General features: G+C 40.9%; 2 protein-coding genes and 1 long non-coding RNA gene across 5 annotated transcripts; 2 read left to right on the forward strand and 1 right to left on the reverse strand.

Moving 5' to 3' along the window:
• Positions 1 to 203: 203 nt before the first annotated feature.
• LOC309712373 lies at positions 204 to 642 on the forward strand. Its single transcript, XR_014278278.1, has 2 exons — positions 204 to 378; positions 411 to 642. It is a non-coding gene; the product is annotated as an uncharacterized lncRNA (long non-coding RNA).
• A 3,342-nt stretch (positions 643 to 3,984) lies between these two features.
• timm23a (translocase of inner mitochondrial membrane 23 homolog a (yeast)) lies at positions 3,985 to 8,154 on the forward strand. The gene is made up of 7 exons (XM_082543482.1): positions 3,985 to 4,401; positions 4,521 to 4,579; positions 4,671 to 4,764; positions 5,728 to 5,812; positions 5,903 to 5,961; positions 6,150 to 6,260; positions 7,307 to 8,154. The coding sequence occupies exons 1-7, from the start codon at positions 4,296 to 4,298 to the stop codon at positions 7,420 to 7,422; spliced, it is 630 nt and encodes a 209-aa protein (XP_082399608.1). The 5' UTR covers positions 3,985 to 4,295; the 3' UTR covers positions 7,423 to 8,154.
• A 42-nt stretch (positions 8,155 to 8,196) lies between these two features.
• LOC309713267 (elastase-1) lies at positions 8,197 to 17,672 on the reverse strand. 3 transcript variants are annotated; one of them, XM_082544765.1, is made up of 7 exons: positions 17,375 to 17,672; positions 10,598 to 10,771; positions 10,408 to 10,517; positions 9,550 to 9,644; positions 9,182 to 9,462; positions 8,668 to 8,831; positions 8,197 to 8,569 (listed from the first exon to the last, which is right to left on the reverse strand). In XM_082544765.1, the coding sequence occupies exons 2-7, from the start codon at positions 10,731 to 10,733 to the stop codon at positions 8,390 to 8,392; spliced, it is 966 nt and encodes a 321-aa protein (XP_082400891.1). In that variant the 5' UTR covers positions 10,734 to 10,771; positions 17,375 to 17,672; the 3' UTR covers positions 8,197 to 8,389. The 3 variants fall into 3 exon arrangements, with proteins under 3 accessions (XP_082400891.1, XP_082400892.1, XP_082400890.1); XM_082544766.1 differs by lacking the exon at positions 17,375 to 17,672 and adding an exon at positions 11,184 to 11,196; XM_082544764.1 differs by lacking the exons at positions 8,197 to 8,569; positions 8,668 to 8,831; positions 9,182 to 9,462; ... (1 more) ...; positions 10,408 to 10,517; positions 10,598 to 10,771 and adding an exon at positions 13,523 to 15,818.
• Positions 17,673 to 19,555: the final 1,883 nt, after the last annotated feature.

Below are 19,555 nucleotides of genomic sequence, written 5' to 3' on the forward strand. Positions count from 1 at the left end.
AAAGTTCTTTTTAAAACTGCAGATTTAAAGTTTCTCACATGTAAAAAAAAAAAAATCACATGAGGGTTTTTTCTGTGGTGAATGAACCCGTGGGTGGCTCATTCGCCCTCTCCCTGCCCTTCCTGCTTTCATTGTGGAGTCGGGGGGTGAGGGGGTGGGGGGGGTTGATATTGAACTTCAGGCTTGGAGTTGAGCCTGCACTGTGGAGGCAACCCCACTGATCACAGAGAGAGAGAGAGAGAGAGAGAGGGGACATAATGTGACCGCTGCTGACAATCCTCTGGACAGGAAGAAGCAGAGTGGAAGCACTGAGTGGACATAGCAAGAGAGAAAAAAAGAGAAGAGAGAATGTGTGTGTGTGTGTGTGTGTGTGTGTGTGTGTGTGTGTGTGTGTGTGTGTGTGTGGATAGAGATGGGTGGGGGTGCGTGCATGTCTGGATGGGTGTGTACCCTTGTCTTCGTTTTTCCTGTTTTCACTTGAGTTTTTGTGCTTTTTTTTAATTCTTGTTCTCTGGTATGAAACACTCTTTAAGCATCTGGTAATGTATTCTGCAGTCAGCGCTCCCCATTGCCAACACTGGGGCCCAGGGCTCCCAGAGCTTACAATCAAAGTGTGTTAGCGTGTGCGTGTGTGTGTGTGTGTGTGAGAAAATGAGCAAAAAGTGAGAAGGAAAGACAGGTTGATTTACATTGCTATGTATGCACAGCATTCTCCACATAATGAACAACCCCTGATTTCCTCTGCTTGGTAAATATTTGATGACTGAGCGGTGGAATGATTTTAGCTGAAATTCAGAGGACTCCTACAAGCTGCTTAAAAGTTGTATTTCAAACCCCTCTCTCTCCCTCTCTTGTCCTCTTCCCATGTAAATAAGGCCAACTCCCCCTAACTCCACACACCCTTCTGAGGCAGTTTAAAGACCCAACACTGTCTCCTTGTATCCTTGGCAACCAGCATACACTGGGGTCCTGTCGTGGCCTCTCTGTCTTTTGTGTTTGGGAGCTCAGAGAGACAGAGAGAGAGAGAGGGAGAGGAAGAAGAGAGGAGAGGAAGGAGACGAAAACAAGACTTACTGAAAAAGACAACAAAGATGACATCACTGCTATTTTATCCCACAACTGAAAATTTGGTTTGTAGCCCAACAGTGATGCTGACTATGATGATGAGTAGCCAGAGGCACAAAATGGGTAGCAGCTCAATCTGAGAGAGAGGGGGGGAGAGGCCCAGGGCTGAATGGGGCATTGTGGGAAAGACAGTGGGCACACTGGGCAGTAACACAGAGAACACTAACTCACAGATCATGCCAGAGAGTCTGAAAACACCCACACTGGGCGACAATGGCAAACTTCATCGCTCCACTTGGCCCCCTCTGAATACACACATACAATGGCAGAATCCAAATAAGATGCTCTGTTATTCGTGAAATTTAACACACTACATTCCTTCAGTGCCTCCATCCCTTTGGCCAGCAGCAGATGGCCTGGTCCGAGCTGCACTGAACGTGCACGTCATGTGTTGCACGACAGGTAGGGCACCCAGCTGGCCTGAAAGGTGTGACAGGTGTCGTGGAAGTTGTTTTACCTCCTCAGCTCTGCTTCCCTGCTTCAAGTAAATGCAAACGGCGTCATGCAAATTTAACTTGTATGTGCCACGACTGGTAACAAATTTAACCTAATCAGTTAATTAAATCAAGCCTAATTAGAGCGAGGACCGAAAGGACCAGAACCAGCAGGTTTGACCCTCTGCAACCGGTTTCATCTGTACGGTGGGCTCTCTGCTGTCGCCCTGTGCCGAATGTGAGGAATTGCACCTTTTACTCGCGAAATGTTTGCAATAAACCGAACAGGTAAGGAGTTAAAAGACAGGAAAATAAAAAACCCACAGCATGCGTCAGCAGTAGAGCTCAATTCGTTATCTGATTGAATGACTAGTTCCAAGAAAGGTAAGACAATGAGTCTTGATGGGGATTTTTTTTTCACAATTTCACAAACTTCTGATAGAAGGATTAGATTAGAAATAAAATAAGTAAAAGTTGCAGTAAATCTATGAGAATTAAATAATGATTAATAATCATGGGGTTATCTGTTGTACATCTGATTTGTTTTATTGCACCATATGTCAAACATCTGAAATTCATCTACTTCATCTGGTGATGTTATCGGTTCATTCAATAGATGTGTCTCTCAGACAATGAGGCATAATGATTGGATTTTTAAGACGTTCAAGTTTTTATACCCATTAAATAAAAAGAAGTGTGCCGTGAGTATTTTGTACATAAAATAATTGTTGGTATATTTGCAAATTGCTCATTAAAGCATTTTTGAAGCTGACAATGGATACTTACAAATCATGAAGTCAAACTTGTTTTCAAGTGCAAGAACAATATTATATATTTACCAGTTTATACTGTATAATCATTATTACCAGGAGTAGCAGAATGTTAAAACAGATTACTTGATTGTTCCTCTTTCTCTTTTTTTAATTATATTTGACCATTATTGACATTTTCATATAATTACTTTTACTTACACGGAATATATTCTTGTACTACCAATGCAGTTTCTATCTTAAAAACATTCTATATCTGCTTTTATTATGCAAGGAATCATGAGGCTGGCTGCAGAACAATATGGATTTATCCTAGCCAATCAGCAAAGATCAGGCTATGTGACAGATAATGACATTATTGCATGCAATCAATCAGCAGTGACCTGGGGTATTTCACACCTCAGTGTTCTTTCAGGAAATAGAATTTTTCTACCCCCTACCAACTCCCACACCTGCGGTCATAACATTGAAACTAACAGTGGTAAAGTTGTTCTATTTTTTGTGGCATAAAAATGGTGGCACCTTATTTGATCACAGGCCCTGTTCACCTGAAACTAGTGCAAGCAATGGTAAGAACATTTTTTGACATACACCGGATGGATCTGTGAACCGTACTTATTTCGTATTTCAGACATTTTCAGGCTATAATAGTTAAATATGTGTAATTTTACGTTTTTTTTTTTTTTTTTTACCTTTTAGCAGTTTTTATTATACTTAAGTTGCATATATTGGTGTTTATTTTCCCTGTTAGTCTTATTAATGCTAAAAATGATTTAGTAATTCAATATTTGTGATTTACTTAATTTTGATTTGATTTACTTAATTTTGATTTCATTACATGTAAGAAAAAAACTGTACCACCAGTAGTTCTAATGTTTTTTCACTTTGTATTATATATTTAAAATTTCTGCGTCAATATTTTATCATTTCGTTTTTGGTAGATCTATTTTTTTTTCTTGTTTCTTTTTGCAGTGGTCTACTTGGCTCTTGTATGGAAGCTTGCCCATTCAGTACTATGCAAGAGAATAACATAACATATTTGGGTTTAGACAAAACTGTGTGACTGAACTTACATTAACTTAAATATTTGAAGAAATGTATAAATCATTTGCCAAATTATCTTACTTGAGATTACAATAGCTTCACCAAGTACCATGAAGCAGTTGGCTGTGACTGGTGATATGCAGGTTTGTGTGTAAATATGTTATATACCATAATAACCACATTGTCTTATTGGATACTACTACCTTAGAGTAGTTTCACAAAGTATCACAAAGTCTGTCACTGGTATATGTAATATTCTGATTCATCAGAATTCTGATTTATCAGAATATTACATATATTATTATATTATATGATCTCTATAGGGTTGAAATTCTGAATTTCCATAGGTTAAAAGGATCTCGTGTCCACAACTACCATGCAGTCAGTTTTTTATGCTCTGCCTGCTCCTCAAGTTTGCCCTTCAGTTAAGTCAACAGATCCCAGATCCGTTGAACTGTCGTAAAACCGTGGTTTTATTAACGACATCAGAAAGACTTTTTAGTCGACTTATCACTAATAGATACGCAGTAGTACGAACTTTTGGTGTTAAAAATAAGTCTGAGCCGATTTTTTCTCTCATTTTTCACAAGTTACTGTGGGTTTTGATGACGTAACGACAGTGCAGCACCGGTCATCGCTTTACGGCGGAGCGTGCTGCTGGAGGTCAGAGGCATGACGATAACGCGAGATTGGTAATATCGAAGCAAAAAAGACGTAGTTTTCGCTCCAAAAATCCAGCAAGACCAACAAATACGACCTGTGTTGACGTTTCCTTTTGACAGCAGTGAATTCAGGAGCTCGTCTGATATACGTTTGTCTAATAGCTTAAGGGTTTCGACATATCTTGCTAACGTTAGCCAGTCGGCTGCTGTAGCAGCTCCCCTTCAGCCTCCTGTTTGACACTCGGAACATTTATCCAAGCATGGATAACAACTCACAAGGATCAGGGGGTGTTAAAGCAGGCCTGGGGAGTCTTTTTGGAGGGGGTGCACCTCAATACTCCAACACAGAGCTCGCAGGTGTCCCACGTAAGTGTCATGTAATCTAACTGTGATGCTAGCTGCTGTTACATTACTTCAGTGTTGCTGTACTGTCATTCAGTATCTGAAAAATCAACTCGGTCGATAATTGATCATTTACATTACAGTGACTGGAATGAGCCCATTGTCCCCTTATCTGAACGTGGACCCACGTTTTCTGGTTCAGGTAAAGCTGAGTCTGTCTCCTTTTCTTTGCTGTGAGTGAGAATGTTTTGGATTTTTTTTCCGGGCATCACTGTTTGAATCTTGTGTTTTAGGACACAGATGAATTCATCTTACCTACAGGGGCCAATAAGACAAGAGGAAGATTTGAATTGGCTTTCTTTACCATCGGAGGCTCCTGCATGACTGGTAAGAAACTGGTACACTGACAAAACGGGTTTAATGCTGAATATGACTTGGAAATACAAATTAAAGTACTGTATAGTACAGACTAAGTACAAGTATGTTGATGTCCTTGTTTTGTCTGTCCAATTGATCTACATTTTTTTCTGTTGAGAGTGACAGCTGTGGTCAGAAGATTACATAAAGGAGGAATGATTGCACTGCATACATCTTTAGTGAAATCAAGATTTAATTTATTTTTGACACAGTCTAAATTGCATTTAGAGGCTCAAATATAGTATACCAGCTATTATTTGGTTAGCAAGTTCCACCTGGATCAGATGCTTTTGGTTTCCATCAACAAGCTTCTGGTATAACTGTGGCTGGATATTTGATGACACTTCTTGGCAGAATTGATAGAGTTTATTTGCTGTTTCCCGCATGGACCTGGCTTTTAAGCAGAGTCTGTAACTTTGGAACATATTCATGTAACATTTACAGATATGTTCATATGGGTAACTGCAAATTTAAGACGAGCTTGAAGGTTTTTGGAGCAGGGGATCTTTCATGGTTGGCACTTTCTCAGCCCATGGTAATGTAAAACTGGCTTTTACATTGAATTTGACTTATGGACAGTGAGGCTGGTGTTTCGGTTTCCAGTTCATGGTAGGCTTGAGCCTTGGTGGTTCCTAGGTTGTTCCTGAACGTGTTAACCAATTTCCTGTCATATGAGGGTGACAGTTTTGGTCATCTTCCAGACCTTGAGCTTCAGCTATGTTTAAAAAGCAAAACAAAACAACAAAAACACAAGAGACAGACATAAAGTGTGGGCATAGAAACACAAATGCAACAAGAACACACACAGTTAATGGCATATAAATCTGTCCATGTTATTTATTAAACCCAAAGCATGATGCAGGTGGAATAGTGTGAAATAATTCTTTCACTGACTCTTTGTTGACCTGTTCTGCATCCTTGTTTGAAATGCAGGGGCGACATTTGGGGCTTTAAATGGCCTTAGAATGGGCTTGAAGGAGACCAGAGACATGGCATGGTCCAAACCACGTAACGTACAGTAAGTTTGGTTACAGAATTCAGTTTATCGAATGGTTTTACGCTTGGATTTGGGTTGCATATTGTTCAAATGTTTATCTTCCCTTCCCAGGATTCTCAACATGGTGACAAGGCAGGGCGCTTCATGGGCCAACACTCTGGGCTCTATTGGTAAAGCTTTATTGTTACTTAAAAATGATGTAGAGGTGTTACTGTAACAAGAATATCTATGAATCCCATGGTTGGAAGATCTTAGTGTTACTGATTTAAATGGATGGATGTATTTATAGGATTTTAAGTTTTCTAAATCAGTATATAATCATACTTTAATTATTTTGTTTTTCTTTATGTCACTGCAGCCTTGCTGTATAGTGCTTTTGGTGTTGCAATAGAGAAAGCCAGAGGAGCAGAAGACGATATCAACACAGTGGCTGCTGGGACATTAACGGGGATGCTCTTTAAATCCGGCGGTTGGTGTCTTTTCCTTTTTTCTGCTTCTACTTTATATCTGGCATTAATGTATATTAATGTACCTCTGTGTGTTTTTAACCTTTTAAATATTAGTTTTTACAAATAAATGATCCAAACATTAGTTTTAGCAAATATCAGGCTGTCAGCAAGCAAAATGGCATTTACCAATGTTGGTGTTCATCAGTTATTTGTCATTTATTTTGCTCTGCAGTTTGATAAAGACTGAAAATTTCTTAGGTCCTTGTTTACGAAATGGGTGACAACATAAACAAAGTAAACGCAAACATGTATGGAAATGCTCAGTTTGTTAGGTAAGCCTTGCCGGTACAGACTTGGACCCCATTTTACTTTCAGAGCTGCCTTAATTGTTCGTGGCATCGATTCAACAACGTCCTGGAGATTTTAGTCCACACTGACATGATAGTATCACACAGTTGCTGTGCATTTGTCAGCTGCACTTCCACGATGACTCACCACTTAGGTGGTCTGTTGGATGGAGATCTGGTGACTGTTGCCATTCAGCTGGCGGATTAGACAGTTGCGTTAACAAGCAGGTGAACAGGTGTACTAAATAAAAGGGCCAGTGAAGATGCTGGTTTAAGTTGTCAGTTAGCAGACGTTTAAAATCCTATTAAAATGATAGTTTGTTCAAAAGAATTTGTTAAATGTGACACATACAGTGTTCTTATTCTCTTATTTGAAAAGCTGTTAGCAGGGATTCTTTATATTAAATCAAGGCTAAATTTTGAACCACATGTCGTAATCATTAATACTGCACTGACTTTTTCATCTTATGCTGTATAAATGTTGTGTGGGCATGTTGTGACTTACAAAGGGCAGTACAGTGAATGCGCAGGCACTGAGATTATCTTTGGAAAGCACCTAAACTTTGTGTTATTAATTTACTTCATGCTGTTTGAAGTATTAGGTTTATCTTTGCCCACCTGGTACTTTGGCTAAGCTGAAGCAATTATTGTTTACTGTAATTAAAATGATTATTGTGATGCATGTTAAGCCGTATGACTCACTCTGTTTGTTTTCTCAGGTGGATTAAAGGGCGTAGCCCGTGGAGGTCTGGTCGGTTTAGCCTTGTCTGGTGCTTACGCTCTCTACAACAACTGGGACCATCTCACCGGCTCTCCTTCATCGAGGCTGTACTAAACTCCCCCACACAGCTGCTTCAACATTAGGGCCAAATATTTTGAGGACACAGCCTTTAACCACAGCGCTAAAAGACATTAGACTCTGGTCAAATGCTTTTTCTTTTTTTTTTCTTTTTTGTTTGATTTTTTGGGTTTTTTCATGGTGCGAATTGGTCGCAGTTCACTGGTTTCCCATCATAGCTGTTTTCCAGGAGCATTCTGGGAACTATGAGATGTGTCTTGGAAAAGTTTTGAACTGAATTAAAATGAAATCCAGACGTAGACCATCCAGTGACAGTTCTCCTTTCATTTATGTTGATTCTCTGAGGTGTTCCTGTCACTGATCTGATCAGTAATGAGAGCACTCTGTGAGGATGCGGTATAAAAATATGACTTTTTGTGATGATTGTTAATGTTACGCTAGATTTTAAACACCCATGATATTTGAGTTCAGTGAGTCAATTTGTAAGATGACCTCCAACATCTGTCGTGTTGTTTAGCCCTTGAATAACAACAGATTCATGTTCTGATTCATGTTGGACTGAAAGACTCTTCTGTAATAGAAGAACAGCTCAGACCTGCAGTCAGAGGGAAGCCTTGGGGTCAGTTTACTCTTCTATTTATTGAAACGTATTGGCTTCTGGCCCACTGTGGAAGAAGAAATCTCTGTAAACTGTACCTTGAAGTGCATGCTGTTAATGTGTCCATCAAACCCACTGTATTATAGATTAAAATAAAAAACAAAAACAAAGGAGCGGTTCAGAGCTTTTGCTTTTAACCAATTTTATTGCATAAATGAGATTGGATGTAAAAGGTGGTGAGCAGTGTGTACTATGCAGTGCTTCACCAGAGTATAAGTATATACTGTAAGAAGATGACAACACATTCAGAACATGAATTAACATCATGGAGTGGAAAGAACTGGCTGTGAGACTGTCTGTAGACGTCGGACATTTAACGGCAGAGCTTATGCTTGCTGCGAGCGCTCAGTGCAGGAAGAAGTCCCTGATGCGCGTTGCCTCGATCCAGGGGATGTAGGCGACGGTGCGGGTGAAGACGCTGGGTTTGTTCTCCACAGTGCAACCGATGGGGCCGAAACTCACCACGCCGTGCACCTCCCAGCGGTCCCGGTCCAGCTGGCACAGCAGAGGACCGCCAGAGTCACCCTGAGAAAGGAGGATGGAGACAGGTGTTGGAAGATGAGATGAGAATTGAGTCTGGTGGATGAAATTTGACTTCAGGATAGTTAAAAGTGTAGTCCTACCTGGCATGCAGCTGGTGGTTCCTCGGTGTCTCTGAACCCGGCGCAGATCATGGAGTCTCGGACGCGGTCTCCCCAGAATTTCTTCTGCCGACAGGTTTTGAAATCAATGATTGGTAGACGGGCTTGATTCAGAGCTTCTGCCAGAGACACGTTCTCCTTCCCACCTGAAAAATGACATGATTTAAGAAATTATATCTCTTAACGTCTTTCTGCTCTTCTTGACTTTTTAACTGTGTTTACATTATATCAATGGACATTTTCTTCGGTGGATGAATACTTCTGACATCCCTTAAAGCACCAGCTGGAATCTGAGATAGAAGGCTAAAAATATTTAGCTTATTATACCAAACATGATCGTTCTTTAAAAAGGTGTTGCTGTTCCTCTACCACTAACCCTCTACCAATAACCCTAGACCCTAGAAATTTTCCTAAAAAATGCATTAAGTTGCTTTTAAGATTTAAGCTCAAAGTTCTGTCATTGCACAGCATCTCAGTACCTTTCTGCACTACTCACCCCGGGTGTCTCCCCAGCCGGTCACCCAGCAGTAGTGTCCTGGTTTGAGGCTGGTCTGCTTGCGCGGCAGGCAGGCGTAGCGGATGAAGTTTGAGGGGACGATATCTGTGGCAGACTTAACCAGGGCAATGTCGTAGTCCAGCTCGCTGTGAGTGGGATAGCGGAAGTTCTCGTGCCGGTAGATCCTCTTCACCGGGATAATCCTCTCTGCAGTCTCTGAACGCTTCAGCTGGTGCTTCCCCAGGACAATCCTCCAGCTCCCAGCATCCTCAGCTTTACCCCTGATAGACGAAAAACACGTGTAGTTTTTGTGTAGTTGTTGAATTGGTATAAGCATGAAATTATAAGTGTACTAAATGTTTTCTTACTTTTGGAAGCAGTGAGCAGCAGTAAGGACCCAGGTCTTGTGGATGAGAGTGCCTCCACAGACATGAATGTACTGTTTACTTCCTCTAGGCCGAACCTGTGAGAAACAACCAGCTCAAAAAACGTGGCTTCTTACTGCTCAGATACTGAAATTAACCGGCTTTCCTTATTTTTTTAAAAAAAAATGAGCCTAGTCATACATATTTCTCTCATCACTAATAAATGTAAATTTTAAATACTACGTTCTGCAAAGAAGTTCCAGAGCAAATAAACTGAATATCACATAGAGGAACTCATCAGTTTCCCTTGTGAGCAGCAATTGGCTACAGTAAAGAGGAGAGTCTCCAAATTCCGAGTGGGCGACCATCTGTCTCGCCTGGTTGGGGTGTGAATCAGAAACAAAACTGCATCTGCTGATCAAGTAAATTTGTTTGTGATTTTTCCTCCTTGTGTGGTGTTCCAAAACCTGAGTGGAAATTAGAGTCCAGAAATTATGTAGTTCTGGGTGGAAGGCATGTGCTGGGTAATTGGCTAAATGTTCAGGTCATCTATGACTTTTGACTGTTTTCGGCCAATTTGGCAGATTAATATTACTTGAGATGACAATAAAAGTGAAGACTGTGTGCTTTAAAGGCTTTTCATGGTCACTTCTGAATAAACCAGTGATTCTCAGAAGCTCCTAAAATTCCCATCCCTAAACCACAATTGAATTCTCCTTAAGAATACAGATAGGTTAGACATATCACTTAAAATGATAATGAAAATAATGATTAGTTACAGTCTAGAACTGATATGACCTTTTTAGGTCAATGTAAGACCTCCAGATTCTTTGAATACTGAGCCACGTCAAAGAGGTTTACCTGCAAAGAAACCTGCCAGGGCCAAGAGTGAGGCCTGGCCTCATTCCCAGACACAATCCTTTCAGCCATGTTGGGCTTGAAGTGGGCCATACCACAATCCTTAGGCCAGTCTAAAAAGAGAAAGGCAGAAAATATGAGCACCAAATATTTTGTTTTCCTCATATATTTAGAAGTGTTTTCAAGTCCTCACCCAGGTGAAGGATTTTATGCTGTGGCTGTTGTTCAGAGGTGAGTGTGTATGCAGCTGCAGGCAGGGACGCCTTGCTCAACAGCAGCGGCAGCAACAGAGACAGCAGCAGAAGCAGAGGAGGTCCTGGTACAGCCATCGTCTTCCAGAGAATCACCGGCCGGCCTGCGTTCCACGCTTTTTATACCAAGCACATGCAGATGTACATAAACAGGTACACACACACGCAAAAACAACACACCTCCAGGGACAATGAGCCGTGTCACAACAAAGGCTGAGCGCTGGATAGTTCTCCTCTAGCTTTGGAGTTTCCACTGTAAATGAAAAACAGGGGATTTTGGGGAGTCCCATCAGCACTTTCACACACATATAGTTTGCTCACATGACACTAATTTGCATGCAAGACAAAGACAACATAGTACTGTATGCAAACAAACATCACATCATGTCACGTGACTTAAAGCAGTGACATAGTGACCTGAAAATGACCTTTATCTCTGCATGTGGACTATTTAGATAAACTGGTATTCCAAATAACCAGTGTAGTTCTCACTGTGTAAAGATGACCCAGAAGAAAACATGTTTTTACCTTGAGCTCCTATGATTAGTAGTGTCCCTCGAAACTGGCAGTGGGGAAATAAAAACTGGGCTGGATTCTAGAGGACAAAATACAACACCCAGTGTATAAATGACTCATATAAACTCAAACAAACTTTTACTCTGGTCAGCTAGAACACGTAACAGATCTCACGCTGTCAACATCATTGTGAAGAGATGTCAAATATTTCAGTTGTTCTCATTTTTAGGTTTTTAGATTTTCAGGTTTTCTTACACATACAAATTTTCAATAAGATTAAATTCATTTCTCACTATTTACAGAAATACATAAAAAATAAACCCATAGCTTTTGGCTAGACTGGCATAATATTTTGTGTGAACATGAATTTTTCGCAGAGGATGATTCCTACGTCAACTTCCCGATCATAATGTCCACAATCAGGTCAAAATTCCACTGCTTTACATTTAAATATCTGTTGAACTAATGATAGCATTATCAATAATTTTAATAGTTTTGCAAACCTCTCTTTTTACAGGAAGAAACCTCCATCAGAACCAGGTCTGAGAGTTGCAGCCATCTACCATGATGGTTTGGAGGCGTCACCATCTGGTTGGAAAGCAGTTTGAGCTCCTATATTGAGGTCTTCTCTGGTGGCTGAGAGGGTTGCTTTCCTATTCATTTGTGAATGGACCTTGACTGTTATTTGCACTTGTGTGCCAAATCACACTTCCAGCCTCACAGAGCTGCTAGGTTTATTTTTGAATTGTCACTCACCTCGTGGGTATTTTGGTGAAGGACGTTAAAAGCCACAAGTGTTTGAATACTTTACATCTTTATTAAATTTTATGAACTTTTAAATAGCACAAAATATATCAGCTTTAAAGAACCATTATTGATTCTACTACAGTCCGTTCACCCAAATATTAACAACAACGTGTTCATGTGTTTATGTCACCTAAATTAAATTCTTTTGACAGACTATTTTGTAAATTATTTATAACTTATTGGCTTATCAATTTTCATAAAAATACAAGTGACCCTCCTGCTTCTTCTACACACAAATCCAGATCTGTGAAAATATGACAACAATAACTGCAGTAGAAGCCACTAGTGAGCTGAGCCTTTTTACCCTTGGTGAATGAGAGAGAATGTGCCTGCTCATCTGAATGGCAATGCCTGAATGGCCAAAACTCACAACTGTGGTTCACCAAGTTTACATACAGTTGAACGTTGTGTGTGTGTTTTCCCCCCGCAGTGAACGAGTTGAGTGAGGTGATGTGTTGCTTCAAAAGTTCAAACAACAAAGTAGCCAAACAATTACACATTTTAGAAAAGAGACCAAAATTATAAAATGTGTATTTCTGAAACATTTTCATTTTATTATTTTGTTGTTGTTGCTGTTGTTGAAGATTTTTGTAATAGGTTTTGAAGGACTCAGACCTTTACTCCAGGTAGCACTTTTTAAATAAAAAACCCATTTACAAACACATTCGTGCATTCATAGTTTTAACACAAACGCGCAAAAGTACATTTTTAAGGGATTCGTGCTTAATAACATAAAACACATATTTGTGCAGAGAGCTAACTTAGCTACCGTGTATATTCCTTTGTTGTGTTTATTAAAGTCATAATGTGCGGAGTGGTTGGTAACCAGCAACCTGCCCAGTACATAACAATTATTTGCAGTGAAATGTCAATGTATGTATTTATTTTGCTTGAACTAAACAAACTAAGCAAAAAGAGTTGGGCAATAGTTCGACTGGCCCCCAACTCCAATGTGTGTAGGAACATCAATCCATCCATCAATCTCTTTTCTGATCTGGTTATTACACTAGGGCTCAGTGAGGCTAGAGCCCTGGACAGTTACGAAACCTTCAAAGGGCTAACAGGCTGTTTTTACACATGTACTTTTGACTTTACCCACAGCGGTGCATTTGAAAATACAAATGGCCAAGTGGATCAGACATTAACTGGTCTTATGGTAGCACGCCAATTCTCTTGAACAAAGTCAAAGTAATGTCAGATTGTAGCGGTGTGAGAATAATAATGCATTCACTGCCAACCAGTGGACAACGTGTGTACTGCCTTGCTAAAGGCTACATCAAGGAAACTCCCTGACCTAAACAACAGAGTTTTTCCAGTAGTACGAGTATGTCTGAAGGAGAGTGTGGAAAATATCTCGACTTGGGTCTCACAGATGTCTGAGGCTGTGAATTCGATAAGACACATAAAAAATATTTAGATTCAATTTAGAATGACGAATGAACCCAAAAAGCATGTCTTTGCACATAGAAAACTCTTACCCTTCACTTCTTATCCTTATGTCCATTGTGTTGCTCATTTGTAGTAATCACTCACAAACCAAAGAATTTCAGCAATGGACACCAATATTTTATTGTACATCTACAGGAACAAGTTTTAGTGATGACTGTTGACTTTTATGAAAAGTTTAGCAGAGTTACATCTATCTTCAACTAAACAGTGAATACCAGTGAGAGAGGAAAACATTACTAATGTTGCACCTGTTGAAAGATGTACCTAATAACAGAAAACATGCTGACAGAAAGTCTAGAATAGAGCTGAACAGAACTCTGAAACTCTTTCAGCTTCAATCCAAGGTTATGAATATTGTGCAACCTGAGGATTTAATTAGTTATCATAGATTTAATTTAGCCAGCTATATTAGTCATCTGCCTTTGTGGAGGCTCCACACCATCTTGGCCTCCTCAGTGACCTTAACACACTCTTCTTCCGGCTGTGTCCATTCCCAGATGAGGGGGACTTAGAATGGTGGCTGCCTTCCTCTCCACAAATCTCTTGCTCATCTTCTTTTGCTTTGTCATCTTCTGCTGTACTCTTTTTCTGTGAAGCTTCTTCTATTTCTATCTTATTTCCCCCTCCTTCCTGCTCTTCTTCTCTACCCTGTTCTGCTTCTGCTGTTCCTTCATTCTTAGGGGACACAGTGATATCAAGGTTTTGAGGAGGTTTAGGTGCTTTCTTCTTCTTTGAGGAACGTCTTGGCGGTTCTGGGCTGTTCTTGCTTTCCAGATGTTTTAGTATGGCTGTGTTCAACTCTTCAGGGTCCACAGATGCCCCATGAACATCCCATGTCATACCATCCTCATCCCATTGCACCTGCTTCATACTGCTCCTCCTTCCACCTAGCTCATCCCTATCCTCTGCCTGAATCTTCAGACACGGCCTCCTGCTCTCCAGATCATGTGAAGAAACAGAGGTAACTTCCAATGCAGGGTCTTCAACTTGTTTTTCCTCCTCCTCTGCACTGCTAACTGGGAACATGCTGGAAGATGCTGATACTAGATTGGAGTTAGACCCTGCTGAAGACTTCAGGTTCAGTCTGGATCCAGGTGGCGAGCCCAAGATAGAATGGGACCCCATGTTGGATGTGGAAATGTTCCTCTTGAGGTCCCACCATGAGCCAACAGGAGAGACCGTCTGCACAGCTGCATCTGCCATTTCTGGCCGTGACACTGGTGGAGCTTCTTGTCTGAACAGCTCTACCTTCATTGCCCTTTCAGTGCCCTCTCCGGCATTTAAGCAGCACCTGCAAGTGTCACCCAACCGTGAGTCACTCAGGGAAGAGACAAGTGGTGACCCCCAACCTCGACCTGTTGCACAGATTTGCTCTGGCTGCCACGGCAGCTCAAGATAGCAGACAGATGGTCCTGTTTTTGACTGCTGCTTTGGAGAATCAGGTGTCAGGTAGCTAAGCATTTGCACAGGGCTTCTTGCTTCTTCACCCTCCAGTATTCCTGTAGGGCTGGACAGCAGTTCTATCACGTCATCAACAAGACATTCGGGATTTGAAGACACTCCTGCTTCATCTAAACTAACAGAGGACAGGATTGGGGAAGGGAACTGAAATGAAAGGGAATTATTCTCCAAGAAGCCTTCATCTTCTGTGCTGGTGAGCTGGAGTGTTTCAGGAGAGTGGGACTGAAAGCTTGAAGAGTTGTCAATCTTTGGGGATGAGAATGCAGGTGAAAGTTCTAGTAAATCTTCCTGCTGCAGTGAGTTCAGTGGAAGTGGTGAAGAAGAAGTTTGTACAGGTGGTAAAGTAGGCGTGTTGAGCGGGGAGATGAACGGTGAGGGTGTGGTTTCTGGAGAGGTCAGTTTGGACATCGGAGAATCTGGTGCTGCAGAACAAGTGGCTTCATGGATGAGACTGGAGGGGCGTGACACGACTGTGTCTGGAGTGCTGCTGCGGCTATGTGTGCTACCACTACACCCACTCCATCGCTGCATGTTGGAAACCCAATGCTCGCTGAGAGCAGGAGAGCTATTGATGTTAACATTATTGGTTGTGGATGCTAACTGGTGGCTGTTGGTGGTGTTGACATGTTGCCACATGTAAGCGTGCAGCGGCTGCAGTGTCACGGAGTTCTGCTCATAGTGGGTGTTTGTGCTTGAGCTGCGCCTCAGGTCCAGTCTGGTCCACGCTGGATCACGCTTGTGTGGCGGACTTGCAGCCATTAAAACATCCATGGAGCTCTTAGAGAGGGAGAAAATCGGTGCCTGATCATCTTCATCCTCCACCTTTGGAGCTCCACTGGAGTAAGAGAGCGACTGACTGACAGAAAAGCAAGCTGGCTGGTAGCTCTCAGATGCAGGGCGCCCAGCCCTCGCCATGGTAACGGCACTAACCTGTTTGGGAAGACACACCTTTTAACATTAATTCACTGTTTTTCACTGATGCAAAAGTATTGGCCACTAAGAGGGAAGCAGCAACACTTCTATGACACAATACTGACATAGAGTATCATCACCATTGTTGGGAAGGTTATTTTTGCAACGTAATAGTTTACACATGACTAAATACCCTGTTGATTACTCAATCAAAGTCACTTTACTATATTTTGATTATTTTTCTTATAAATAGTTGAAACTACTGTCTTCCTTCTCTCACCCCAACCGGTCGCAGCAGATGGCCCCGCCCCTCCCTGAGCCTGGTTCTGCCGGAGGTTTCTTCCTGTTAAAAGGGAGTTTTTCCTTCCCACTGTCACCAGAGTGCTTGCTCACAGGGGTCATATGATTGTTGGGTTTTTTCTCTGTATGTATTATTGTAGGGTCTACCTTACAATATAAAGCACCTTGAGGCAACTGTTGTTGTGATTTGGTGCTGTATAAATAAAGTTGAATTGAATTGAACTAGTCTTGTGTGTGTTTCTTAATCAAACATTTCAGTGTTAAATGTCAGAATTTTCAACAATAATTAACAACTCTGTGCAGTGATGTCAGGACACTTTTATGATGATTTAAACATTCAGTTAGTAAAAGTCATTGGTCATCAGTCAAAAAGCTATTTGCAGGCATAGCAGGTTGTTTGGAACAATGTGTATTATTTATGGTGTCATACTCAAATTACAGTTTAAATTCATGGATATGTAGGTTAAAATAAGTAGCTTATTTTGATTCTAGTAGAGAGGTAGAAAAATTGTTCCCCAACTAACCACTCAAAAAAGTAGGTAGTGGGTGTAACTCTAGTTTTATGTGTTTAGCCCCCTTACAGGTACCAAGTTTGATACTTGTACAGCTCCATAGAGTCAAGGGAAGCTGCAGATTGTCATAATGTCACATGATACAGTTCATTATTGAAAACATCACATCTGACCACCTTACTAAAACTAAATTCAACAGTTTAGGAAATGCATGCCAAGACTTGGATGAGAAGGCCGATGCTCGCACTGAGTGCACGTATATGCTCACCCCCACACATCCGCAGGCACTCCAGATTAGCCAAATAAGATTACACAATCCAGATTATTTGGTCAACGAGACAAAGGGTAAATTGTTTGAGACAGAACTACAAAGCCTGTTTGGGACTCATTTAACAAAGACCCGAAAGAGACAAAGAATGATAACTACAGTGGATGGTGGAGTTTAGAATAAATTACAATCAACCTTTTTTAAATCTTTGATTTGTTCATGCTTTTCCTCTTTTTTTCTTCTATTCATTCATGATTCATAACTATAATGCTACTATTTCTGATAAAAAAAAGCCTGCATTCTTATTTCATTACCTAGCTGGCTCTGTCCAGCTCTGTCCCAAACTGACCTAGTAGTATTTAGACCACAACTGACCCGATGGTACCCAGACTACCTAATCTGCACAACATAAACTCTTAGTTACCCATAATGGTTATTCACATAAACAAAACAGTATTACATAAGACAGAAAAAAACAAATAGTAAAGTCCTACCTTTAAGTTCACAAGTTATGTCCTGTTTTAGCCTCTGCCATGCCACAGAGCGGGTAGCCCTAAATGGTGTCTTTCCTTCCTCCCCTCATTCCTTCCCCTCTCTTCCTCCCTCACTTCTTAATAAGATCACCTTTGCTGTCTCTAGCATTAAAACAACCCACAGCTTCGCACTCTGTGTCTGTCTGTTGTCAATTTGCTCAAGCTTAATCTCCCTCTCTGTCTTAGCTGGACTTCATTTGAAGCTGGCATCAGTGTAAATGTGATGATTTCCTTTTGTGAATTTGAGTTCTTTGGTATGTTGACGTGTGGGGGAAACAGAGGGGGCCATTACTCTACCTTTAGCCCAGAAGATTAACGGTCATCTTATTAGCTGCCGTCCAATCTCTGAGCAGTCTGAGCGTGTGGATGAATGCGTGTGTGTAAGTGATCAGTGGGTAAGCAAGTGGCTTATTTTGATTCTGAGTTAAGGTCAGGCCAGCTGTCATGACCACCATTGTATGTGTGTGCAGACTATTGTACTAGCAAAAGAAATCATATAGATGTTTAAATTAATTATGTTCGAAAGTCAACCATTCGAGAGATATATTTTACAGAATGCGTAGAAACTTTGAGCTCCTAATGGTTACAAAGGTAAAGTCGGGTGTTTTCATTAAAATCAGTCACCTTTCTTATACCATGAATGTTGATACCACATTTTAAGGGCAGTGCAGAGGCCCCTTCCACAAGATCTTCATTTCAGGATAAAGCAATGTTCTAATCAAACTGTATATAGTGGGGTGGGATGCTGCTGATTTCAACTGAGAATGTAATCAGGCAGTTAAAGGAACACTAAGGAACTCCTCAATCCCACTGCCTTGCCTTCTGCAATGGAACCAGAATCTGGGAAAGAGAGTGACCATCCGCTTCTTGTTGGGGTGAGGTTACTGATGCAGTTAAACAACTGCTCAGTGGCAGAGCCCCTGGGGTAGATAAGGTAGATAAGGTTATCCAAGACTGGCGTGGTGGTTCCCATCTTTAAGATGTCTGCCCCCCCGGCAAAGTCTGAGGCAGGGTGCTGGAGAAGAGTTGAATAGTTATTGGTAAATGAACTGGTTCTTATATAGTGCTTTTCTACTTTACTTGAGCACTCAAAGCACTTTATACTTTGAGTATGAAGTGCTTTTTCTGCATAAATGCACAAGTGCTTTCTATCTGACATTCACACACATTCATACTTTGAATGATAATCGGTTAGTATCTAGCCCAAGGGTATTTGGCATGCAGACTCACCAACCAGCCTTTTGATTAGTAGATGGTCTGCTCTACCTCCTGAGCTACAGTCACTCTGAAATGAATCCCTGGTTCACCAGTTGAACCTCAGATTCAGGAGGAACAATGTGGTTTTTGTCCTGGTGCTGGAACATTGGACCATCTTTTTATCCCCTTGAGAATACTTAAGGGCACCTGGGAGTCACATACTGATTGTTTGATTTAAACTCAACTGTAGAGGTGTACGGAGAAATCACAAAAATCCTGCCATTATCCAAAATCTCATGGACCTTACTGTTGCTACTCTTATATTAGCTATGAGGTACTACAGAGCCCCCAGTGACACTAGGTTGGATAATTCTTTGAATAAAACAAGTTCCCTCAGATTCAAAGTCTAATAAAGGATCAAAAGAACAGAAGACATAGTCTTGTTTTAAGATGTGATGCAGCAGAGTCACTTCAGCACTTAAGTAAGAGAGACACAAACAAGAGAAATGCAGCTGAGACCAAAATATCCTGACTTATTCTAAGAATAATTTACCACAACACAGCTAACAGCTTGATGACATTAACAGGGTTTTTTTTCGTGACGTTTTTTAAGGACACTCTTCCAGATCTGCAATTTTGCATGACTGGGTGCTAGTCATGGTTGGGAAACTGACCTTCATGTGTAAAACTGAAGCAATGGCTCACTAAGGAAGTTAATGAATGCCAGTAGTTGCCAGTCTCTAAGCTGGATCACAAAAGACTGTCAGTTCTGACAATGAACAAGAACAAAAATAAATCCTTAAAACCAGAAAGCACCATCAAACCCAACGAAAAAATGTCTCTCTGCAAGGAAAAAATGAGACAAAACCATTTATTAAATGTTTCATCTTTTAATTTATGCAAAGCAAACAATTAACAAATAAATTCCACTCTAAAGCTCAAGTT

The sequence above is a fragment of the Aulonocara stuartgranti genome (genome assembly GCF_965226115.1).
Source record: "Aulonocara stuartgranti genome assembly, chromosome: 8".
Classification (NCBI taxonomy): Eukaryota; Metazoa; Chordata; class Actinopteri; order Cichliformes; family Cichlidae; genus Aulonocara; species Aulonocara stuartgranti.

Coding starts and splice junctions, on each gene's coding strand:
- LOC309713267 (XM_082544764.1), bottom strand. CDS start 15,803: ATGGCGAGGGCTGGGCGCCCTGCATCTGAGAGCTACCAGCCAGCTTGC.
- timm23a (XM_082543482.1), top strand. CDS start 4,296: ATGGATAACAACTCACAAGGATCAGGGGGTGTTAAAGCAGGCCTGGGG. Junction 4,402..4,520: donor AGAGCTCGCAGGTGTCCCAC/GTAAGTGTCATG, acceptor TTTACATTACAG/TGACTGGAATGAGCCCATTG. Junction 6,261..7,306: donor GATGCTCTTTAAATCCGGCG/GTTGGTGTCTTT, acceptor TTGTTTTCTCAG/GTGGATTAAAGGGCGTAGCC.